Source organism: Cervus canadensis, chromosome 6, assembly GCF_019320065.1.
Source record: "Cervus canadensis isolate Bull #8, Minnesota chromosome 6, ASM1932006v1, whole genome shotgun sequence".
Lineage (NCBI taxonomy): Eukaryota > Metazoa > Chordata > Mammalia > Artiodactyla > Cervidae > Cervus > Cervus canadensis.
This window is the reverse complement of record NC_057391.1, coordinates 95,097,392-95,120,982: the sequence shown is the minus strand read 5'-3', so window position 1 is coordinate 95,120,982 and position 23,591 is coordinate 95,097,392. Positions and strand designations below refer to the sequence as shown.

Here is a 23,591-nt window from a genome sequence, read left to right as displayed (position 1 = left end):
TGGTTTTCAACTCAGAATTAACCTACAGACCAAGAAGAGAGGACTTATGGTTACAGAACAGAGTGTAATGCTGTCAGTCAGAACAATGGAAATGCACAGATCAAACTGACAGAAGGTGAAAGAGGAAAGCAGGGAGCTGATATCTTCATCTCACACTGTGTGGAGGTAAGAAATTTTGTGTCAAGTCCATGGAACAAGAAATAGAATTTAAAATATACTCTTATAAAAGGAACCCAAAGAAGAATTAAAAATAATACAGAGAGCACCAAACTTTGGCAGGGAAAAGACATAGAAGTAGAGTAAGTAAATGTTCCTCTTCTGTTACTGATAAGTAATGTACAGTGTTGATAAGTTATGAAAGACAGATGTAAGCATATCATTTACAGTTATGGGATAACCACCAGAAGACACATAAAGAGAAATGACCCAGCGGTTGGCTTTGGGGTGTGGTTGTGGGTGGAGATGATTTGAGGAGGAAAACTGTGCCTTCATATATATATATATATTCCTTTCAAATTTAAAAAACTATGTGAAACTTTTAAATTACCAAGTGAAGCTTAATTATTCACCAGAAAGACATTTGGTGGGTATAAATTTGGCCTGAACTGGGGGACACATCTCTTACATTCTCGGAAAGCCCAAAGAAATTCCCTTCACCAGCAATGGAGGACCCATCTTTGGTGTTCCCCCAGTTTCAGGACCTGTCTCTCCCAAAAAGACCCGGGTCCGCATAGATGCATTTTGTTGACTGGACTCCGTTTCTCCTACTCACCACTCCAGCGTGACCCAGCAACGCGGGTCAATGTGAGAGCCGTCTGACCTCTCCCAGGGGAGCCTGCTTCAATTCCCTGTGGCCCAAACAGGGCATAACTGAAATAGGGGTCCCCAACTGTGGCCACACGCTAGGCTGTCTTGGGGAGATTTAAAAACATATTCTGGCCCAGGCCCCACATTAAACCAATGAAGTCTATAATGCAGGATTTATTATTTTAGAAAGATCCCCCAGGTGATTCTATCGTGCAGTTAGATAATCCTCGACCCGGGTTAGCCCGTACTTTCTTCATCATCACAGTCCTTCCTTCTTCCCAGCCAGCATCTGAACCTCCCATGACCCCTTCACCCCAGGACTCTCCCGCTTGTTTCTTTGATCACCACCCTCCCTGACTCTCTTCCGCTCTACTGAGCTGGCTCAGTCTGCTTCCTGGGGTCCCCTTGCCCTGCCTTCTCGGGACTCCTCTCTGCATTGTGTCCAATCTGTCAAAAACTTTAGCTACCTTTTTGACCCACCATTATCATCACACTTAGGCTGGCTCCCAGATCATCCCCTCCATCCAAGATCTCTCCCCCAAGATCCAGAACCAGATATCTGACTACCTACCGGGCCTGTCCAGTTTGACACCTCGCAGGTACTTCAAACGAAAACCTGCCCCCATTGAAACTCATCACCGATTACCTCCAGCCCTTTCTCCCATCTTTCTTGCCATGTTAAATGGCACTGATTACCCACCCCCATTTGGTTATACAAACCCAGACTCCCAGGATCCTCCAGACCCCTCTGTCTTCCTCCTCTGAACACCATCCCGCACGTTCTGTCTTAGCCCTCTCTGGCTTCATCTCTGTGGCTTGGTTTCAGGTCAGCCCATCATTCCCTGGATGTCTGCGACAATCTCCTAGCCAGCCTCCCTGCCCTAATCACATCCTCTTTGAATGCTTGCTTGGGCCAGAGGGATCCTTCCAAAGCACAAACATGACTGTGTCAATCTCCTGCTTAAGACCCTTCAATCTCTTCCTCGTGGCTTTCCAAGTCCAAACTTAGAAAGGTCCCCCAGGCACGCAGCAGCTCACTCCTCCCTTCCTCTCCAGTTTCAGCACCTGCCACCACCAACAGATGCTGCGTGCGTCTCCCCAGGCCGCCCCCACTGCCGCCCCCACGCTGTGGTCCCACAGCCTGCTTCCCCCAGCTTTCCCCTGCAGTCTCCGGAGGCTGGGACGCCCTCCCCGACCTTCAGTGGTTCCCTCCTCATGCTTCGCAATCAGGCTCAGACCTCACCCCCTCCCCGTCACCTCTTCCCCTTGGCTGCCTGTCCTAGGGCCTGGAAAACAGTAGGTGTGCTCAAGGAGTGTTTACAGAATGAACAGACGCACAGCGCTGTGAATCTCAGAGAGGAAGGAGAATTACTACGTGATGCAAGTGAAGAAGAGAATTATAACAGATCTCTAATTCTCCAATACCTTGACTTTAAAGGAGGATTTTCAGTGTACTCTAAAGAGCCCTGAGGGTCCCACCAAGCCCCCCTCAAAGACCCTCAGTGGGGATTCCCATTTTAAACAAGCTTGCTTTATTTTCATCGATTCTACATGTTGGTCTTCTGAGAAAGGTCTAGTTTGAACAAAGTTTTTTTGTAGCTAAGAAATATCTGAAAACCGCTGGTGTCAATTATTCAGATAATTAAGGTAAAGTATAAATTTCTATTCAAATTACTCCCCGCAAAAGTTCTCATCAGTGTTTCTTTCCTTGAGCAGAATAGCACAGGCATGTTTTCTTCTGGTTTTACTTAGTGTCTTTTTTTTCCTTTGGGGCTTTAAAAAGAAATTATCATCTTGAGTGGCTCCTACATGCAGCTCTTCAAAAAAGGGGGGAATTCAGTCAAAAAATCAGCCTCTGCACAAGCATAGATTCTCCCATCTCCAGAGACTTCAGCCGACTTCCGCATATCCTTCCAGAGGAAGGGGTCACTGCTCTGGGGGGCAGGAGACACGTCCCCTGGCCAGGGACAGTGGAAAGATAAGCCTCCTAAACGCCACTGATGGTTGAAGCATTACACACTCAAAACGGTCCTGGAGAGACACCTGGCCCCGCTATCCAGTGACCATCAGGAAGAAGGGCTTGACATCACCTCTTCCAACATCAAAACCCTTTTTTTTTTTTTTTTTTTTTTATTGGCAGACAACGTCTAGCATTTGCTTGGCTCATATCCAAATACCCATTTAGGTCAGCTTATTTACTCACCTCGGGCACATTTTCCTCCTAATACATGTTGGAGGAGTTAGCAGGAAATTACACTACTTAAAATGAGACAGTCTGTGGGTGCTTTACTGAGGTTTTTTTTAGAGTAAGTATTTGCTATTTCAATAGATGGTGTTGAGACAGTTGACTCTCACAGAGGTAATAATTAGAAAGCCCTACCTATCCCCATCACAGAAATAAATTAAAGATGTACTGAAGATCTAAACATGGCAAAAAATGTTCTAGGACTATTAGGAAAAAATGTAAGAAAATGCCAGAATTGTGAGAAAATAAATTATGAATTGGGAAGAGGAAAGGATTTTTTTTTTAAGGTGACACCAAAAAAGACATAAATAGAGATACATCTGATTACACCTAATTAGAAAACTTTTGTCAAAATAACGCCATGAGCAAGATTAAAAGACAAATGGTAGCCTGGGAGAAGGATTTACAAAAGAGCTAGCAGACAGAGGATTGTTATCTCAGATGTATATAGTTCCCACAAGTCAGGTAAAAGAAGACATACAATTTAAAGTGAAAACAGACAAAGGATACACACTGCGAATTCGTAGAAGAAATAAGAAAGGGCAGTGTATGAAAAGATAGTCAATTTCATATAAAATGGTTCTTGTTGTTTAGTTACTAAGTTGTGTCTGACTCCTTGCGACCCCATGGACTGTAGCCCACCAGGCTCCTCTGTCCATGGAATTTCCCAGGCAAGAATACTGGAGTGGGTTGCCATTTTCTTCTCCAGAGCATATATAATTAGGGAAGGTAATTAAGGCAGTACATTTTTTTTTGTCAATCATTTTGGCACAAATTTTTCAGTCTGAGGATATTAAATGTTGGCTAGGATGTGGGGGAACTAACTGTTGTTGAGAGTATGAACTGATACAAATGCTTTAGAGAACCATCTGGCAGCATCTTGAAAGTTTAAAAATGTGCCTCTCGTTTAACCCAGCGGTTTCATTTCTAGGCATCACCCTAGAGCTACTCCTACATGTATGCACAGAAGCCATGGTCAAGGATACGTATCTGTGCTGTTTCCATCTAAATGTCCACCATTAGGGGAATGGCGAAAAACACTGTGAAAGTGGAAGTCGCTCAGTCGTGTCCAACTCTTTGTGACCCCATGGACTGTAGCCCACCAGGCCCCTCTGTCCATGGAATTCTCCAGGCCAGAACTCTGGAGTGTGTAGCCTTTCCCTTCTCCAGGGGATCTTCCCAACCCAGGGATTGAACCCAGGTCTCCTGCATTGCAGGCGGATTCTCCACCCGCTGAGCCATGAGGGAAGCACGCTGCAGCGTGTACATTCTGTGGAATAGTTTGCTGTCTCGGTGTTGGTCTAGTTGCGCTGCCATGAAAAAGCACCACAGATGAGGTGGCTTAGATGACAGAAATTTGCCCTCTCGCAGTTCTGGAGGCTAGGTGTCAGCAGGGTCAGTTTCTCCTGAGACCGCTCTCCTTGCCTTGTAGATGGCTGTGTTCACTCTGTCTTCGCATGGTCTTCTTTCTGTGTGTCTGTGTCCTAATCTCCTCTTCCATGAAGATGCCAATCATAGATCAGGCTTTACCCTAATGGCCCCACTTTAACCTAATTATCTCTTTAAAGATCCTTCATCCAAACAGTCACATTCTGAGGCAGTGAGGATTAGGACTTGACCATAGGGATTTTGGGGGCACACAATCCATCCCATAAAACGGCCTCCACAGGGAATGGGTCAGATATACATCCAACAATGCAGCATCAACTCAGAAAACATTGAGTTGAGAGGGCCCAACGCAAAGAGGGAGCACACAGACACAATGCAAGGTGCACATATTGCATGTGCTACCCCTTGCCATCATGGGCATGAAACACACACATTCACCTACACAAGAGTCTTTTGTATAAGCGTGTCAGTGTTCTGGGAGGATTGATTCAAATGCATTGGAGGTTGTCTCTATGTCAGTTGGTTATATGTGACTTTAGCTGTAGTGCTTTATTTCTGTAAAAACACTGGAAGCAAATATGGTGAGATGTGCGTGGTTTTTAATTCTAGGTAGTATAATACGGGAGTTTGGTTGTTACAGTCTTCCTAGTGTTTACATATTTCAATTATGCAAGAAGTTAAAAAAGCAAAGAGGAAGACCAACTCATCCATTCCTAAAGGGACTTGACGTTTATTTTGAGGTGAAGTCCAACCATACGGGCTTCCCTGGTGGCACAGTGGTAAAGAATCCTCCTGCAGTGCAGGAGATTTGCAGGAGATGCAGGTTCAATCCCTAGGTTGGGAAGGTCCCCTGGAGGAGGAAATGGCAGCCCGCTCCAGTATTCTTGCCTGGGAAATCCCATGGACAGAGGAGCCTGGCGGGCTACAGTCCATGGGGTCACGAGGAGTTGGACATGACTGTGCAGTCTGAATGACAGCAACAACCACCATAAAGGAGCTGCAAAATAGGATGCACTTCACCTCTGCCTCCCTCAAAGAGCACTGCTCCTCCCACTGCATTTTGACATCATGAAACTGCAGGATGCTTTAGGGACCAGCCCTCTGAACTTCCTTTTGAGTTCTTTCTAAGAAGGTGGTCCATGACCTTGTCTGCCACCTCATGCTATGTCTCCCTTATGAAGACTAATTTATTTTGGAGACATTTTCCTGAAGTGATAAATTCCTTTTAGAATGAAGAGGGGCATAAATAAGTAAGATGAGTATAGTATCAAATGCAATAAACTTTTCTCCACTGGGGGATAATAGACTCATGCCTTTAGAAGGATAAAAGCAACCTTCACAGAGCTCCTACCCTGTCCCAGGCACTCTGCTGGAAGCCTTAAATAATTGTCACTTGAATTTTGATTTTCATAACCTTCTGGAGCAGGTTATGAGGAATAGTAAGTTTGAACTGTAGTGTTGGAGAAGACTCTTGAGAGTCCCTTGGACTGCAAGGAGATCCAACCAGTCCATTCTAAAGGAGATCAGTCCTGGGTGTTCCTTGGAAGGACTGACGCTGAAGCTGAAACTCCAATACTTTGGCCACCTCATGCGAAGAGCTGACTCCTTGGAAAAGACCCTGACGCTGGGACGGATTGGGGGCAGGAGGAGAAGGGGATGACAGAGGATGAGATGGCTGGATGGCATCACCGACTCAGTGGACGTGAGTTTGAGCAAACTCCAGAAGAGAGGGAAGGACAGGGAAGCCTGGTGAGCTGCTGTCCATGGGTTTCAAAGAGCTGGACACAAGTTAACAACTGAACAACGACAACAGCAACTTTCAATAACTTGTCCAAAGTCACAGAGTGAGTGACCGAACCAGACTAACTTCAAACAGTAATAAAATATTTTGATGAAAATATTTGGGAAGCCAGAGTATCTTATGACTGTACAGGGAACGGAGGAGGGAAAAGAGACATGTTTGTGCAAATTTGTTGAAAATCTACTTCCAGAGCAACAATTTTAGATTGTTCATTCCAGTTTTGAAATGAGGAGACTAAAATTCAGAAATAAAATAACTTCCCTCTTGTTCAAGATGACAGAAGAAAATACTCTATATGGTAGGTCTATTGTTAGAGAAGAGTTTCAAGGTAAGGCTCCTCCATGGAAAATACATTGTAACTTGTATACATTGTATTCTTTTGTCCCATTGTATTTTTTTTTAATGTATATCTGGCTGTGTTGGGTCTTGGTTGCAGCATGCAGGACCTTTAGCTGCAGCTTGGGAACACTTAGTTGAGGCACGTGGGTTCTAGTTCCCAGACCAGGGATTGAACCCAGACACCCTGTATTGGAAGTGCTGAGTCTTAGCCATTGGACCACCAGGCAAGTCCTCACCCATTGTACTAGTCAGCTCAGACGGCTTTAACCAAGTACCAGAGTCTGCAGGGACTTAGATGTCAGAAATGTACTTTTCAGAAGTGTATTTTCTCACAATTCTGGAGACCAGAGGTCTGAAGTCAAGGTGTCAGCAGGGCTGGTTTCCTCTGAGGTCTCTCTCCTTGGCTTGTAGACACAGCCCCCTTCTCCCCAAGTCCTCACGTGGTCACCCTGCTGTGTGCCTGCATCCACATTTTCTCTTCTTACAAGGATTCCAGTCGTATATTAGATTACGGCCCACCCTAATGACCTCCTGTTAGTTTAGTTACCTCTTTGAAGACCCTGTTGTCAGATGCAGCAATGTTCTGAACTGTTCAGTTCACTTCAGTTCAGTCTCTCAGTCGTGTCCGACTCTTTGCGACCCCATGAACTGCAGCACGCCAGGCCTCCTCCCTGTCCATCACCAACTCCCGGAGTTTGCTCAAACTCATGTCCATCGAGTCGGTGATGCCATCCAACCACCTCATCTTCTGTCGTCCCCTTCTCCTCCTGCCCTCAATCTTTCCCAGCATCAGGGTCTTTTCCAATGAGTCAGTTCTTCACACGAGGTGGCCAAAGTATTGGAGTTTCAGCTTCAGCATCAGTCCTTCCAAGGAACACCCAGGACTGATCTCCTTTAGGATGGACTGGTTGGATCTCCTTGCAGTCCAAGGGACTCTCAAGAGTCTTCTCCAACACCACAGTTCAAAAGCATCAATTCTTCTGCACTCAGCTTTCCTTATAGTCCAACTCTCACATCCATACATGACCACTGGAAAAACCATAGCCTTGACTAGATGGACCTTTGTTGACAAAGTAATGTCTCTGTTTTTTAATATGCTGTCTAGGTTGGTCATAACTTTCCTTCCAATGAGTAGGCATCTTTTAATTTCATGGCTGCAGTCACCATCTGCAGTGATTTGGGAGCCCCAAAAAATAAAGTCTGTCCCTGTTTCCATTGTTTCCCCATCTAACTGCTATGAAGTGATGGGACTGCATGCCATGATCTTAGTTTTCTGAATGTTGAGCTTTAAGCCAACTTTTTCACTCTTCTTTCACATTCATCAAGAAGCTCTTTAGTTCTTCTTCACTTTCTGCCATAAGGGTGGTGTCATCTGCATATCTGAGGTTATTGATATTTCTTCCAGCAGTCTTGATTCCAGCTTGTGCTTCTTCCAGCCCAGCGTTTCTCATGATGTACTCTGCATATAAGTTAAATAAGCAGGGTGATGATATAAAGCCTTGACGTACTCCTTTTCCTATTTGGGAACCAGTGTGTTCTTCCATGTCCAGTTCTAACTGTTGCTTCCTGACCTGCATACAGATTTCTTAGGAGGTACTAGGGGTTACAACTTCCACGTATGAATTTAGGGTGACCCTATTTAGCCTACCTGGTGCCTTAGATGGTAAAGAATCTGCCTGCAATGCAGAGACCCGTGTTCAATCTCTGGGTCGGGAAGATTCCCCTGGAGAAGGAGTGGCTACCCACTCCAGTATTTTCTGGAAGGTTCCATGGGCAGAGGAGCCTGGTGGACAGCAGTCCACGGGGTCGCAAAGAGTTGGACACAACTGAGTGACTAGCACACACACACTATTCAACCTGTAACACCTGTCGCTCAGGGTGAGGGTCCCTCTGTGCCCAGGCTACTGAGGAACAAGCAGTTTGGAAGTTTCTATGGTCTGGAGAGCTGGTAGACTAAAAAAGAAAAAAAGTTAGGAAAAAAAAGACAGCCTTAAGTCATAGATCTTTAGAGGGATGATTAGGGCAAAAGCTGCCCTTTTCATAATGAATAATTCTTTATGAACTAGTCTTCTTATGAACTTAACTCATGTTGCATTTACTTTAGTTATGCTACTGTTAGAATGTTCAGACCCAGTTAGGAAAAGAGAAGCTATTTCTTCACTGCATGAATGAAATCACCGAAAAACCAGATAAAGCAACGAGTTTCCAGCCCAGATTTTAACACCAAACTTGAAAAGGACAAACATATATCAGCTCGAATGGGTCATTCTCTTTGTTATTACTTACCAAAATGATTTCTCTGGAGAGAAATAATGGTTTACCTTAAACTAAATGAAGTAACATTTCCTTGAAACGTAAGTCTTACAAGAAAGCTCCTCTGCTTAAAAAATCAAGTGATTCAGTGACTCTTTGCAAGAAAATGAGTCTTCCTCACAAGTGACCTGTATTTGTCTTGAGGTCATTCAAGAGGAAAGAAAATCTTGCCCCCACCAGCTTATTTTTGAAAACCTCATTTCAGAAGCACCACGTAGCTTGGGACACTGTTTTCCTCATTTTATTGACTTTCTCTCTTGGCGCACACTGAGTCTCACAGCTTTAATTATCACTTATATACGGATGATATTCAAATTTGCACTTCATTTCCAGCCCTTTCAGATGATGTCACCCTTCGCCTCGCCCCAAATTTGGCTCGTGTCTTGTCTTGGATGAGCCACAATTTTGTCTGATTGAATATGGATGAGATGGAGGCTTTGCAGTTCAGTTGTAAATAAACTCTAAATGCAGTGGAGTTAAAATACCCAAAGAGAGGTGACAGTTTCTATCACTCCTCCTTTTGGCCAGAATTCTGGTTATCACACAGTTGAAATTCTGCCGTGATCTTTGGAAAGGCTTCCAGTCAACCCCTTGCTTCGGCCCACTTGGAGTGCGGCTGCCCTTCGGCCTTGGTCTGGGTGCACAGTCTCAGGACAAGTTGTCCTTCAGGCAGCCGTAGTAGTTTCCTGTGCACTGAAGGAAACATCATTTGTCAAGATTCTGGCCAGAGTCTCTGCCTTCACGTAAACTGGCTTTGGAAATTATTTAAAATTACAGTCTCCCCTTTTCAAAAGTTGCTTGCTATTTGGTTTCATCAGGTGGTTGGAGAGAGAACCTGCACAGCACCTTGACACTCACAGAGCATGCTATCTTAAACAAAAATGTGTGCTTGAAAACACGAGGACTATTTCATCATAAGTATTAGCCTATGAGAGCCTGACACATAATGAGCAATACTCACTCAATATGTACTTGGTGGAATAAAGACCGAGTAAATGAATTTTAACCCTTTGACCCATTTTTGAGTCTTGCTGCTGTAGTTATTTGTAACATTTTTATCTACCTCTTAGGTTATTATGTAACTGCACTGTGTAATTATTATTTCAACTCGAACATATTGGAACTCTCCATTAACATAACTGAAGGGTATAAAATAGAATGTTTGGAGTTGTCAATTAGCCGACGTGTCTTTGTTGCTTTTCTTCATTATTTCAGTGTAGCGAACAGTTCAGTCAGCACATTTTAATTAAAAACAAGCATATGTGGGTCCGCTAAGAACTCTAGTGTCTGGTAGTGCAGTTAGACAAAGATGGCAAACATTTCTAGCAGTGACCATATGATATCTTCCATTCATCTCAGCAATAATCCTCCAAATCTAATTATTGGGAGGCTGGCAGCTGCACTCGGGTAGGCTTTTCTTTCTTTTCCTGGAGATGTGTTTTTCTCAGCCTGGTATACGGTAGAGGATCAGCTGCTGCTGGAGGTCTTCCCAAGGCTGAGGTTCCAGCACCTCCAGGACCTCCCCCAGTTGCTTCCATCACAACGTGACCCATTTGTTCCTGCCCATGTGCCATCTGGCCTGAAGATGCTCCAAGGAAATGTACGGTCTTCTGACAAGCTCTTTTTCTCTCCTTATACAAATACTTTAGGTATTTTATTTTGCAACCTGAAGGTATCAGGATGGAGCAAGTGCCACCAAGGAAGCTTTCTCGATGGGTGTGGCATTATCTGCCTGAAGTCACCAGGTCCTGGGGGCTGGTCTTCAGCCGTCCAGACTCAGAAACATAATTCCGTCAGCTTGGTTTCTTACTGAGGATGCACAGGAGGGTGTATTAATTTTAAAAGAGGATTTTAACAATTAAAAATATTCTCTCTTGGAACTTTCCTGGTGGTAAAGATGCTATGCTTCCAATGCAGGAAGTGCAGGTTCAGTCCCTGGTGGGGAACTAAGATACTGCATTCTACATGGTGCAGCGCTCCCCCCCCCCCAATTTTTTTTTTTAATTCACTCACACTTAAGTGTCCCTCTAGTATGATAATTGAGAATGGGGACTCTGGAGTCAGGCCACTTGGGGTCAAATCCCTGACCTAGGGGCTGAGCCCAGGTCTGCTGCACTGCAGGCGGATTCTTCAGTGTCCAAGCCACCGGGGGAGCCGCTGGAGTGCTGAGCTACCATGGGAAAAGCCAGCCACTCTCAGGCCACCATCCTAGGCCAATGGCAGGGAGAAATCAGATAGGGATAGAAGAGGCTGCCTGTCTTCCAGCCCTAGCTCCCAGCTCTTGTGGGTCTTCCCAGTCCAAGCCCTGGATGTATGTGTGAACAGATCTTTGAGATGGTTCCAGCCCCACTCGCAAGCTGACCAAGCCAGCAGTGGATCCCAAGTGAGAACCAGCCAGCTGAGTTCAGTTGGTCCCAGAACTGAGTGGGAGAAGAAATGATGGTTATCATTTTAAGCCACTGTTTGAGGTGGCTTGTGTGTAACCATGGAAAACTTGAAAATGCACACGTGCACACACTCATCTTTGTGTGCAAATCCGTTCATACAGACACGCATCCTGTCTGACACACAGAAAGCCACGCAGCCTAGTAACTCGGGAGCAGTGCTACAGTCACATTACTATTGGATCCTAGACACTTAGCGCCTCTAGAGTCAGCATGCATTTTTTCAATTATTTGCAAATCCCAGATCCATGATACGTGGTCATTTGTAATTTTGCTGAGTCATGAATTTGAGTCCCAGGCTCGTGGGTGGGAGCCAGTTTCTCACATAGTGATTGAGGGATCCTTACTGACCACCAGCACAAACAGGATTTTGGTCTCTACTAGTCATTCCCTGGACTTCCTCTGTGGCTCAGCTGGTAAAGAATCTGCTGCAATGCACGAGACCTGGGTGTGATCCCTAGGTTGGGAAGATCCCCTGGAGAAGGGAAAGGCTACCCGCTCCAGTATTCTGGTCTGGAGAGTTCCACGCACTCTATAGTCCATGGGGTCACAAAGAGTCGGACATGACTGAGCGACTTTCAGTCATTCCTTATGCATTAAATTTTTGATGCATTTCTTTTGATGCTTTGCTTCCCCCCTCCAAAAGTACAAAAAAGTATCAGCTGACTGCTAATCTTAGTGATGGAAGTGAAGGGAAAATAAAGAGGCTGATAAAAAGAGATTCCCCATCTAATAACAGATGTTTCAAAGAATGGGATGTCAAATGTGATGACAGCTCGGTTTCATGATGTGAAAAGAGTTAAAGGATGCAATCCCCAAACCAGAAAGCATAATTGGGTAGGTCATTTTGGTGAGAATGCCAGAACATGGTAGTTTATAAAGTCATTAGAAGCCTTAAGACATGATTCATATTTTTAACTTAAAATATATTGCATTTTAGGAGGAAATTATATCCATAGTTACATTCACCAATTTGTGCTATATTTGAAGATGTAGGGACATCTCTTGAATTTCAAGAGGATGTAGTCCTTAACGTCACCTATGAGATGTTCTGCTAGGCTTGTGCAGTGTTAAGAGATAGTGTTAGTCATGATCTTGCCCTTGAGATGCATTTAGTTTATCCAGGTGATGGGTGTGGAGGGAGGAGAGGAAATAAAAAAACAAATAATATTTAGTATAAATATTTAATACTTATATTAAATATTTAATAATATTTAATACTCATATATGGTGGTGAACATCACCTATGATTAGTTGGTATAGAGAATAAGGACCATCAGTCCAGAGGAGAAAGAGTAAGAATTTGAGATCTCTCAAAGGAAAAAGATGCATGCTCCTTGGAAGGAAAGCTATGGCAAACCTAGACAGCATATTGAAAAAGCAGAGACATCACTTTGCTGACAAAGATCTGTCTAGTCAAAGATATGTTTTTTCCAGTAGTCATGTACAGATGTGAGAGTTGGACCTTAAAGAAGGCTGAGTGCTGAAGAACTGATGCTTTCAAATTGTGGTGCTGGAGAAGACTCTTGAGAATCCCTTGGACTGCAAGGAGGTGAAACGAGTCAATCTCAAGGAAATCGGTCATGAATATTCAGTGGAAGGACTGATGCTGAAACTGAAGCTCCAATACTTTGGCCACCTGATGGGGAGAACTGACTCCTTGGAAAAGACTCTGATGCTGGGAAAGGTTGAAGGCAAAAGGAGAAGAAGAGGGCAGAGGACTGGATGGTTAGATAGCATCACTGACTCAGTGGACTCGATGCACATGAATTTCAGCAAACTCCAGGAGATAGTGGAGGACAGAGGAGCCTGGTGGGCTACAGTCCATGGAGTTGCAAAGAGTAGGACATGATTTAGCAATTGAATAACAGCAACAACGAAGGAAAAAGTCCCAGCCCCTTGGCCTGGCATTTAATGCCCTCCATAATCTTGTCCCAACTTCACCTCCAAACTTCTTTGTATCCTCTATAAAAAGCAGCCCTCTATTCAATTTGCTTGATTCATTAAGAAATACACCTGCCCCTCAATTTACAGCCTGTTAATTTGAGTGTGAAATAAAATGAAATAAACAAGTGACTTTAAAATGTGCTTTTACATGTTACTTTAAAAGAATTACATTCTTTAAAATGAACAATAAATGAGCAACACATGCACATAAAATAATTTTGGAATAACAGAATTTAAACTGCTTGCCTAATTATTTTAACAAAAAATTCCTTAGCAACAGTGATTATAAAAATTCTCATGCATGATCTACCATGCTCCTTTCCCTTTCTGGCTAGCTGGAACGGAGTCAAGCCCCAGGGTGACCTTGGAAGCTACAGTGTTGAAGATGACAGAGCCTCTAGCAGCTGGGTCCCTGGATGAGTATGTGAAGGAAGGTCACCTAGCAACCAGAATGAGTCCTGTCAAGCTGCTGCAGATGTAAGAAATAAGGGTCTATTGTGGTTGGCCTCTGGAAGCTGGGGCTTGTTTATTATGGCAGCTAGCTTCCTAGGCAATTTGCATTATCTTAACCAATATGATCAGTTAATAGGAAGAAGTGAGGGAAAGCTATCACTATTAGCCTAAAACAGGATACCTAAAACAGGATACCTAAAACAGGATTAGCCTAAAACAGCCTACCACCTGCACTGATAAGGGCTAACAGAACAGCTCCCATCAAGAGCATGGATTCCAGGTGACTTCCCTGGTGGTCCAGTGGTTAAGAATCTGCCCTCCAATGCAGGGGACATTGGTTTGATCCCTGATCAGGGAACCAAGATTCCCCATGCGGTGGGACAACTGAGCCCACACACTCTAGAGCCCGAAGGCCATGACTGGAGAGAAGCTCGTGAGCTGCAACGAAGGTCTCGTGTGCTGCAATTAAGACCAAATGCAGTCAGAAAAAAAAAAAAAGAGTATGGACCCCAGTTCCAGACTGTAGGGTTGAAAGCCAGGTCTACCATTTACTGGGAATATAACCTTAAGCAAGTGTATCAGCTGGGGCTCTCCAGAGAAACAGAATCAACAGGATGTGAACCGATAGGAAGAGATTTATTCTAAGGAATTGGCTGGTGCGATTGTGGAGGGTTGGCAAGTCCTAAATCTGGTGGGGAAGGCCAGTGGGCCGGGGACAAAGGGAAGAGCCGCACATCAAGCCCACAGGCAGCCTGTCAGTGAGCCAGGAAGAGCTGGCGCCGCAGGTGGAGGCCACAGGCAGTCTGCTGGCAGACTTTCTCCCTGCTCAGAGCGAGGCCAGCGTTCTGGTCTTTCCAGGCCTTCAACTGACTGGGTGAGGATCACCCAGCACTATGGAGGGCAATCTGCTTTGTTGATATAAATGTAAATCTCATCCCAAAACACACTCATAGAAACATCCAGAATAATGTTTGACCAAATATCTGGGCACTATGGCCCAGCCAAGTTGACATGTGAAAGCAACCATCGTAAGGAAGTCAATCTCCCAGGGCCTCGGCGCTCTCATCTATACAATGGAGATATGGAAGAGCCTGTCCTATTGCGTGAACATAAAGGATAAATGAATCAGTGCATGCGTTTAGAACGGTGTCTGCACAGGGCTCGGTGAGAGTTTGCTCTTGACTATTGTTATTATTAATTACTATTGTCAGAGGCTTTGGTTGTAGGGGGTTTCTCTCTGATGAAAGTGCTAAGAAAAATTATAAGGAGAACCACCAAGAGTACAGGAGCGTTTGGTTCAGAACACCACTAATGTGACGAGCGACTTCACACATTAGAATTCTCATAATGTAGAAAATGGAGCCTTGCAGACTCACAATTTACAGGCTATATTGGCCAGTGCTCCATTAATCAGTGGCTATTTTTTTCTTGTTATTCCATGAATAAATTTTAATATATTCAATTTTCCCCATAAACTGCTTATTTACTGTTCATATTAATGCAATATAGCAAAAAAACATTTACATGACCAGAGTCTTTTGCAATCTACCACAGCATTTCTCTTGCATTTCTTTCCCTTCATTCCTGATGAGAAAATTCAGTTTTGCTCTACATGTTTCTGAATTAACTGTCACCTCTCAGGAGTACAATATTGGCGTAAATCAAGAGCCTGGTGGAGAGTAGAGTGATGTAGAGTCTGGTTCACTCAGCATGAACCTTTCCGGGCCTCAGCTTCTTCACACAGTGTTGTCGTGAGGATGGAATAGTGAGTCTTGGCACAGTGCCTGGCACGCAGGAAGCACTTGACCAGTGGGAATAGAATGATCCATTTCATTAGGAATTCTCTGTGTTGTTACAATGTCCCACCTTGCACCGCATGCCTTGTATCCCAGGTCCCTGAATGACTGTGTGGAGGAAGTCACCCAGCAACAAGGATCACTAGTGTCAAACTGTTACAGATGCGAGGAGAAAAGAACTGTGGTTAATCTTTTAAATTGGTGTGTCTGTGTGTGTGTGTGTGTGTGCCTGCTCAGTCGTGTCTGACTCTTTGCGACCTCATGGACTGTAGCCCTCTAGACTCTTCTATCCATGGAATTTTTCCAGCAAGAATACTGGAGCGGGTTGTCATTTCCTACCCCAGGGGACCTTGCTGACCCAGGGATCTAACCCACATCTCTTGCATCTCCTGCGTTGACAGGAGGATTCTTTACCACTAGTGCCACCTATAGCAATCAGCTTGTTAGGCATTGTGTATCTCCTTAACCAATATGGTCAGTTAATATTACAAGATTACTGGACATTCATGATGTCCTGTCCACCTCTGCAGACTGCAAATGCCTTGAACGTCAATAGAAAGTTTCTATTCTATGTGACACAGCATATTTACTCCATGTATCTTCTAGCCGGTGTCTATGCTTCTCTTTTTATGAAAATGTCTTGCTTGCTCAGACAATATCTTGGGTATTGATTTCAGGGCATCGAAAGCGTGACTTTCTTTAATTTCCTTGAGTTTCCATGCCTCTGGCATAGCAGAAAAGGAATTCTAGCTTATTTGGGGTTTTCCTAATTTGTTTTAGAGTTGCATCTAAGTTCTGGGTTGTGGGGATGGCCATCTGGTCTTCTGCATCATCCTTGGATGCAGGCATTCTCATTTCTGTTTGGGATTTAACTGTCAGCTAGCCAGGGAGCTACATGCTAGCAAAGTAATGCTCAAAATTCTCCAAGTCAGGCTACATGAACCGTGAACTTCCAGATGTTCGAGCTGGATTTAGAAAAGACAGAGGAACCCGAGATCAAATTGCCAACATCCATTGGATCATAGAAAAAGCAAGAGAGTTCCAGAAAAACATCTATTTCTGCTTTATTGACTAAGCCAAAGCCTTTGACTGTGTGGATCACAATAAACTGTGGAAAATTCTGAAAGAGATGGGAATGCCGGACCACCTGACCTGCCTCTTGAGAAACCTGTATGCAGGTCAGGAAGCCACAGTTAGAACTGGACATGGAACAACAGAATGGTTCCAAATAGGAAAAGGAGTACGTCAAGGCTGTATATTGTCACCCTGCTTATTTTAACTTATATGCAGAGTACATCATGCGAAATGCTGGGCTGGATGAAACACAAGCTGGAATCAAGATTGCTGGGGTAATATCAATAACCTCAGATATGCGGTGATACCACCTTTATGGCAGAAAGTGAAAAAGAACTAAAGAGCCTCTTGATGAAAGTGAAAGAGGAGAGTGGAAAAGTTGGCTTAAAGCTCAACACTCAGAAAACCAAGATCATGACATCCGGTCCCATCACTTCATGGCAAATAGATGGGGAAACAATGGGAACAGTGACAGACTTAATTTTGGGGGCTCCAAGATGACTGCAGATGGTGACTGCAGTCATGAAATTAAAGACACTTGCTTCTTGGAAGAAAAGTTATGACCTTACCTGCCTCCTGAGAAATCTGTATGCAGGTCAGGAAGCAACAGTTAGAACTGGACATGGAACAACAGACTGGTTCCAAATAGGGGAATGGAGTATGTTAAGGTTATATTTTGTCACTCTGCTTATTTAACTTATATGCAGAGTACCTCATGGGAAACGCTGGGACATATTGACATAATGACAGCATATTAAAAAGCAGAGACATTACTTTGCCAACAAAGGTCCATCTAGTCAAGGTGATGGTTTTTCCAGTGGTCATGTATGGATGTGAGAGTTGGACTATGAAGAAAACTGAGTGCCAAAGAATCGATGCTTTTGAACTGTGGTATTGGAGAAGACTCTTGAGAGTCCCTGGACTGCAAGGAGATCCAACCAGTCCATCGTAAAGGAGATCAGTCCTGAATGTTCACTGGAAGGACCAACGCTGAAACTGAAACTCCAATACTTTGGCCACCTGATGCGAAGAGCTGACTCATTTGGAAAGACCCTGATGCTGGGAAAGATTGAAGGTGGGAGGAGAAGGGGATGACAGAGGATGAGATGGTTGGATGGCATCACTGACTCAATGGACTTGAGCTTGAGCAAGCTCTGGGAGTTGGTAATGGACAGGGAGGCCTGGCGTGCTGTGGTTCATGGGGTCGCAAAGAGTCGGACATGACTGAGGGACTGAACTGAAGTGGGGAGTGTTCGCTCATTCTAGGCTGCAAGGCTTCCTTCCATTGGTACAAGTCTCAGCATTTCCATGCTGCTTATAGGTATGTGAGGATAAAGAGGCTTCTGTGAGAGTCCAGGGTATATAGAAATTTGTTTGTGGGTCAATGAGAAGAAGGTACTAAGGACAAAAAAATTCAGTTAATATTTTAACATGTGGAAAATATAATTTCACCACAAGATACAGAGAATCCCTTTCATCCTCAGCAGTGGCTGCCAGGTCTGAAAGAAGGCAGTGCTGTAATCTGGCTGCGTGAGACTGAGCTGGGTCTTCAGTTCTCTACCTAAAGAAGTCTATTTTTTTAAAGTTAGGCTATGTAAGTTTGTTTCTCAATATGCAGTGTTGAACGCATTATTTCTGCCTCTAGTCATGTTGGAATAACCCATACTATCTGTTTTCTCCCTGCCATAAACAACTAGACAACTGGACAAAATATATGATACAATTATTTTCAGACATTGGACAGCAGGACTATCATCCCTGAGGAAAGGGAAACAAAACAAGGTGAAAAAACCACTGGGGAGTGATAAACAGAAAGCCTGTCGGCATTCACGGTTATCTGGGAAGTGGGTCAGTTTCACCCAGTCAGTGTGGAGAAATCTCGCTGACCACTGCCTTGGCTGTCTATAGACTGTTGTAACAAATTACTCTAAATGTGGTGGTTTAAAGCAGCACAGATTAGCTTACAGTTCTGTGGATCAGAAGTGCAGCACAGATCTCACCGGGATAAGATCCAGATGCTTTCTGGAGGGTCCGGGGAGGAATCCGTATCTTTGCCTCTTTGGCCCCCTAGACACCCCCACTTCCCTTGACCCCTTCCTCCCTCCTCAAAGCCAGGACACCGAGCTGAGTCTTTCTCACGCTCCATCTCCCTGGTCCTCCCTTCTGCCTCCCTCCTCTGCTTCTAAAGACCCTTGAGCCCACTTGGATATTCCAGGATAATCTTCCTGTTTTTAAAGTCAGCTAATTGTTGTTGTTCAGTTGCTAAGTCATGTCCAACTCTTTGTGACCCCACGGGCAGCACGCCAGGCTAGACTGCCCTTCATTGTCTCCCCCAGTTTGCTCAGGTTCATGTCCGTCGAGTCAGTGATGCCATCCAACCATCTCATGCTCTGTCATCCCCTTCTCCTCCTGCCTTCAATCTTTCCCAGCATCAGGGTCTTTTCCAGGGAGTCAGCTCTTCGCATCAGGTGGCCAAAGTATTGGAGCCTCAGCTTCAGAATCAGTCCTTCTAATGAATATTCAGGATTTTTTTCCTTTAGGATGGACTGGTTTGATCTCCTTGTTGTCCAAGGGACTCTCAAAAGTCTTCTCCAGCACCACAGTTCCAAAGTTACCTAGTTAGCAAAATTTAATTCTTAAATCTTAATTCTCCCTTTTCATTTAAGGGAAGCATGAAGATACGATTCATAATCAGGATAAAATTAATCATTAGAAACAGACCCAGAAATAACAACAATAATAGAATCATCAAACAAAACCTTTACAATAGCTCATATTAATATGTTTATGAAATCAAAGGGAAAGATGATCATACTGAGATAGGAAATGCAAACTGTAAAAAAAGAACTGAATGGAATTTCTATAGAACCAACAGAAGTTAAAAATTCACAGAATAAGGTTAACAGGAGATTGGACACTACAGAAAAAAAGATCAGTAAATTTGAAGAAATCACAAAAGAAACTACCGAGGCTGAACCACACAGAGGGAAAAGCGTGGCCTTGAGGCTGAGTCACGTTGGCGCACGGCAGAGGCCAGCACAATACTGTAAAGCAATTATCCTCCAATAAAAACAGAATACACAGAAAGGTTAAAAAAAATAAAAGGAAGCCAAATCAGCCTTTTCATCCAGGAGACCTACCCTAAAAGGAATGTTAAAGAAAGCTTTTCAGGCTGAAGGAAAGTGGTATCACTTAGAAGCTTGAATCTACACAAAGGGAAGAACACTGAAGTGGTGAATGCGAGTGTAAATTTTAAAAAATGTCTCCCTAATTAAAAATTTTCTTTAAAAACAATTGAACATTTAAGGGAAAAAAAATACAGTGGCCCCCCTACATAGGAACTCTCAAGGTGAGAACTTTCAAAGATGGGAACGTGCGTTCGCATGTCCAGCCGTGTGACGATCAGGTGAGTGAGTCCGTGTGTCCGGGGTGCACTGTCCCGCGTCCCCCGTCACAGACCGCCCTGCAGCCCACGCCTCCTCCTCCTTCGGAGCTCCTCCTGCCTGTTCACCGATGCCAGCCCCCATGTGCCCGCGGCTGTGCTACCGGCCTTTTACAGCACTCTCCCAGGAGGTTTAAAATGGTTTCTATTTTTTGTGTTTGTTTTTATGTATCATTTGTGTGAAATGTATTCTAAATCTGTTCCAGCACAGAATTGTATAGCCAATTGTGTTAGTCCGGGATTTAGGCTAACTCTGTTAGACCTACAAATTGGACTTAGGAATGCACTCTCAGAATGGAACTCATTCACATGTAGGGGACTGACTGTAATAACACTGCCTTGTGGGGTGTACTGAAGTAAAGTGAACGGCAACAGTTACTTGAAGGACCTCCGGGGAGAGATGGAAGTACAGCCACTGTGTGGTTTCTAGGGTCCATATGACGTGGTATGTTACGATTTGAGAGCAAACTGAGGTTAAAGGTGCACGTTGTGAACTCTATACTCCATCAAAAAAAAAGAAAGAAGGCAGATATTGATGATAAGCCAGTAGAGAGAAAATAGAATCTAGAAATAATCCAAAAGAAAGCATGAAAAGAGGAAAAAGGTACAAACAACCAAACAGAAAACAAAATAGTAAGGTGTTAGACTTAAATCCAACCATATCAGTGACTACAATAAATAAAAACACTTTAAAAGTCCAACTGGGGAATTTCCTGGGGGGCCAGTGCTTAGGGCCCAGTGCTTCCACTGCTGAGGGTCTATGTTCAACCCATGGTCAGGGAACTAAGGTTCCATAAGTCATGCGGCATGGCTAAAGGAGGGGAAAAAAAGAAAATGTGGTAATGTTAGTAAAATGAAAAGGCAGCCCATGAAACAGGAGGAAGTATTTTTAAGCCATATTTCTGATAAGGGATTAATATTAAAAATATATAAAGAATTTTTACAACTCAACAATAAAATACTGAACACTTCAAGTTAAAAATGAGTGAATGACTGGAATATATGGACATTCCTTCAAAGAAGATATACAGAAGGTCAATAAACAGATGAGAAGAAGCTCAGCATCACTAAAGAAATGCAAATCAAAGTCACACTGAGATGCCACTCTATACCCATTAATATGGCCATTATTTAAAAATAAAAAACAGAAAATAAACACTGGTGAAGGTGTGGGGGAATTGAACCATTGTGTATAGTTGGTGGGAAAACAAAATAGTATAACCGCCAAGGAACACAGTGTGGCACTCCTCAAACAATTAAACACAGATTTACCCCATGATCTAGCAATTCCACTCCTGGGTATATAGCCAGATGAACTGAAATCAGGGGTTCAAACAGACATTTGTACACCCATGTTCATAGGCGTACTTGCTCACAATAGCCAAAAGGCGGATGCAACCTAAGTGTCCATCAACAGATAAGTGGATAACAAAGTATGGCCCGTACAATGAAACATTAGCAGTCTTTAAAAAGGAGGAAATTCAGACACAGGCAGCAGCCACCACTGAGACATTGTGCTAAGTGGAATGATCCAATCACAAAGCTCTTGTGAGACTCCATTCCTATGAGAGACCCAGAGCAGCCAGACCCACAGAAACACAGACAGCAGGGCAGCCGTCCGCAGAGGCTGGGGGAGGTGTTCAGTGGGGACAGCGTCAGAAACTGGAGAACTTCAGGAGGTGGACGGTGCCATCCATGTGCCTGAGCTCCACACTTCAGAAGGGTCAATATGGTGCAATTTATATGTATATGTTACCACAATATTTTTTTAAAAAGATGAGAAGAAGGAGGAAGAAGAGACTGAGGAGAAAGATAAGAGGATTTGGGAAGAAAACCTCAACACATTTTTGACTGAGATGACTGGAGGTCTTTTTCCTTTTTTCCACAGCAGAGGGAAATCCTGATATTGCGGTCTGGCCCGCCTCCCCAGTTCTCCTCTCAGAGAACTCCTGTGCGCTGGAAATCCGTGGCCAAGTGGGCCTGTGGGTCTGTACGCTGGCATGGGACTAGTTTTTTTACTCCCCAGTTTAATTCAGGGTAAGGCACTTCACCAAAGTGCTCAAACAGGAAGGGGAAGTTACCAACACTGTTATTTTCTCTTACAGCAGCCTCGGATTCAAGCTAAAGCTACCATCATCCTTTTCCCTCAGTTTCCTTAAAACACTCGCTTCCCTACTGGACTCCACAGAGAAGGGAAGTTGGGCTGATTCCACTGGTACAGACGGAGGCACCGGCCCGGCCTTCACAGGCTCCTGGGAGGATAAGGACCCTTTCTCCGGGGTCTCCTGCTTGTTCCTGCATGCCACCTATGGATTCAGGGGTCAGGCCAGATCCCAGACTTAGACATGGGTTTCCTTCCTGAATGACTGAATAAATGACCAATTTATCCAATAACAAATGCTGTGGAGGACTTTCCTGGGGGCCCAGTGGTTAAGAATTCTCCTGTCAATGCAGGGGACACAGGTTCGACCCCTGGTCCGGGAAGATCCCACCTGCCATGGGGCAACTAAGGCCAACCCCGCAGCTACTGATGCCCAGAGCCTGGGCACCAAGAGAAGCCCTCGGGCGCTGCAACAAGGGTAGCCCCTGCCCACTGCAGCCAGAGAACGCCTGCAGGCAGTGATGGGGGCCCAGGGCAGCCAAAATAAAGAACTTAAAAAAATCTTATGGATATTCAACCCGGTAACAATCCGAATCTGATGTTCCTTCACACAGAGCAATGGAGTGCTGGCATTGATGTAACCACTGTTAGGATGAGAACCACAATAATAATACCAACCTTGGCTAAAACATTTGGGATACTTTCATGTAACACTTTTCTTATTGACTTATTTAATCACAGTAATACCATGAGGGAGGTTTTATTGTCATCCCTGTTTCACAGATGTGGAAATTCAGCCACAGAGAGGGGAGATAACTTTCCCAGTTCCATTTTGTTGCAAAGAATCCACCTGCGATGCGGGAGACCTGGGTTCGATCCCTGGGTTGGGAAGATCCCCTGGAGAAGGGAACGGCAACCCACTCTAGTGTTCTGGCCTGGAGAATTCCTTGGACCATGTAGTCCATGGGGTTGCAAAGAGTTGGAGACAACTGAGCGACTTTCACTTTCACTTCACTTTAGTCATTCAGTCATGTCTGACTCTGAGACCCTTGGACTGTAGCCCGCCAGGCTCCTTGGTCCATGGGATTTCCCAGGCAAGAATACTGGAGTGGGTTGCCATTTCCTTCTTCAGAGGTTCTTCCCAACCCAGGGATTGAACCCGAACCTCCTTCTTGACAGGCAGATTCTTTACTGCTGAGCCACCACGGAAGCCCTCTCAGTTCCATGTGAAAGCGTTAGTTACTCAGTCATGTCAGACTATTTGCAACCCCAGGGACTATAGCCCGCCAGGCTCCTCTGTCCATGGGCTCCTCCAGGCAAGAATACTGAGAAGCAGACCACTCTGAGGCTCTGAGTTGCTGTATTATCCAAGTTATTTTTCTTTTTTTTTTTTAATTTAACTTAATTTTGTTTTATTTTTTCATTTATTTTTATTAGTTG

At 44.3% G+C, this 23,591-nt stretch overlaps 1 protein-coding gene across 3 annotated transcripts in view; it reads left to right on the top strand.

The window, feature by feature from the left end:
* Window positions 1-23,591, top strand: part of EFCAB11 (EF-hand calcium binding domain 11) — a 241,040-nt gene that overhangs the window by 198,255 nt on the left and 19,194 nt on the right. The window contains exon 7 of one of the 3 annotated variants that reach the window (XM_043472749.1): window positions 22,156-22,430. The exons of 1 other annotated variant lie outside the window; for it this stretch is intronic. In XM_043472749.1, coding sequence (XP_043328684.1) covers window positions 22,156-22,393 — 238 coding nt within the window. In that variant the 3' untranslated portion in view covers window positions 22,394-22,430. Of the gene's footprint in view, window positions 1-13,620; window positions 13,721-22,155; window positions 22,431-23,591 lie in introns of those variants that run through there. One more of the 3 variants, XM_043472752.1, reaches the window with a different exon arrangement.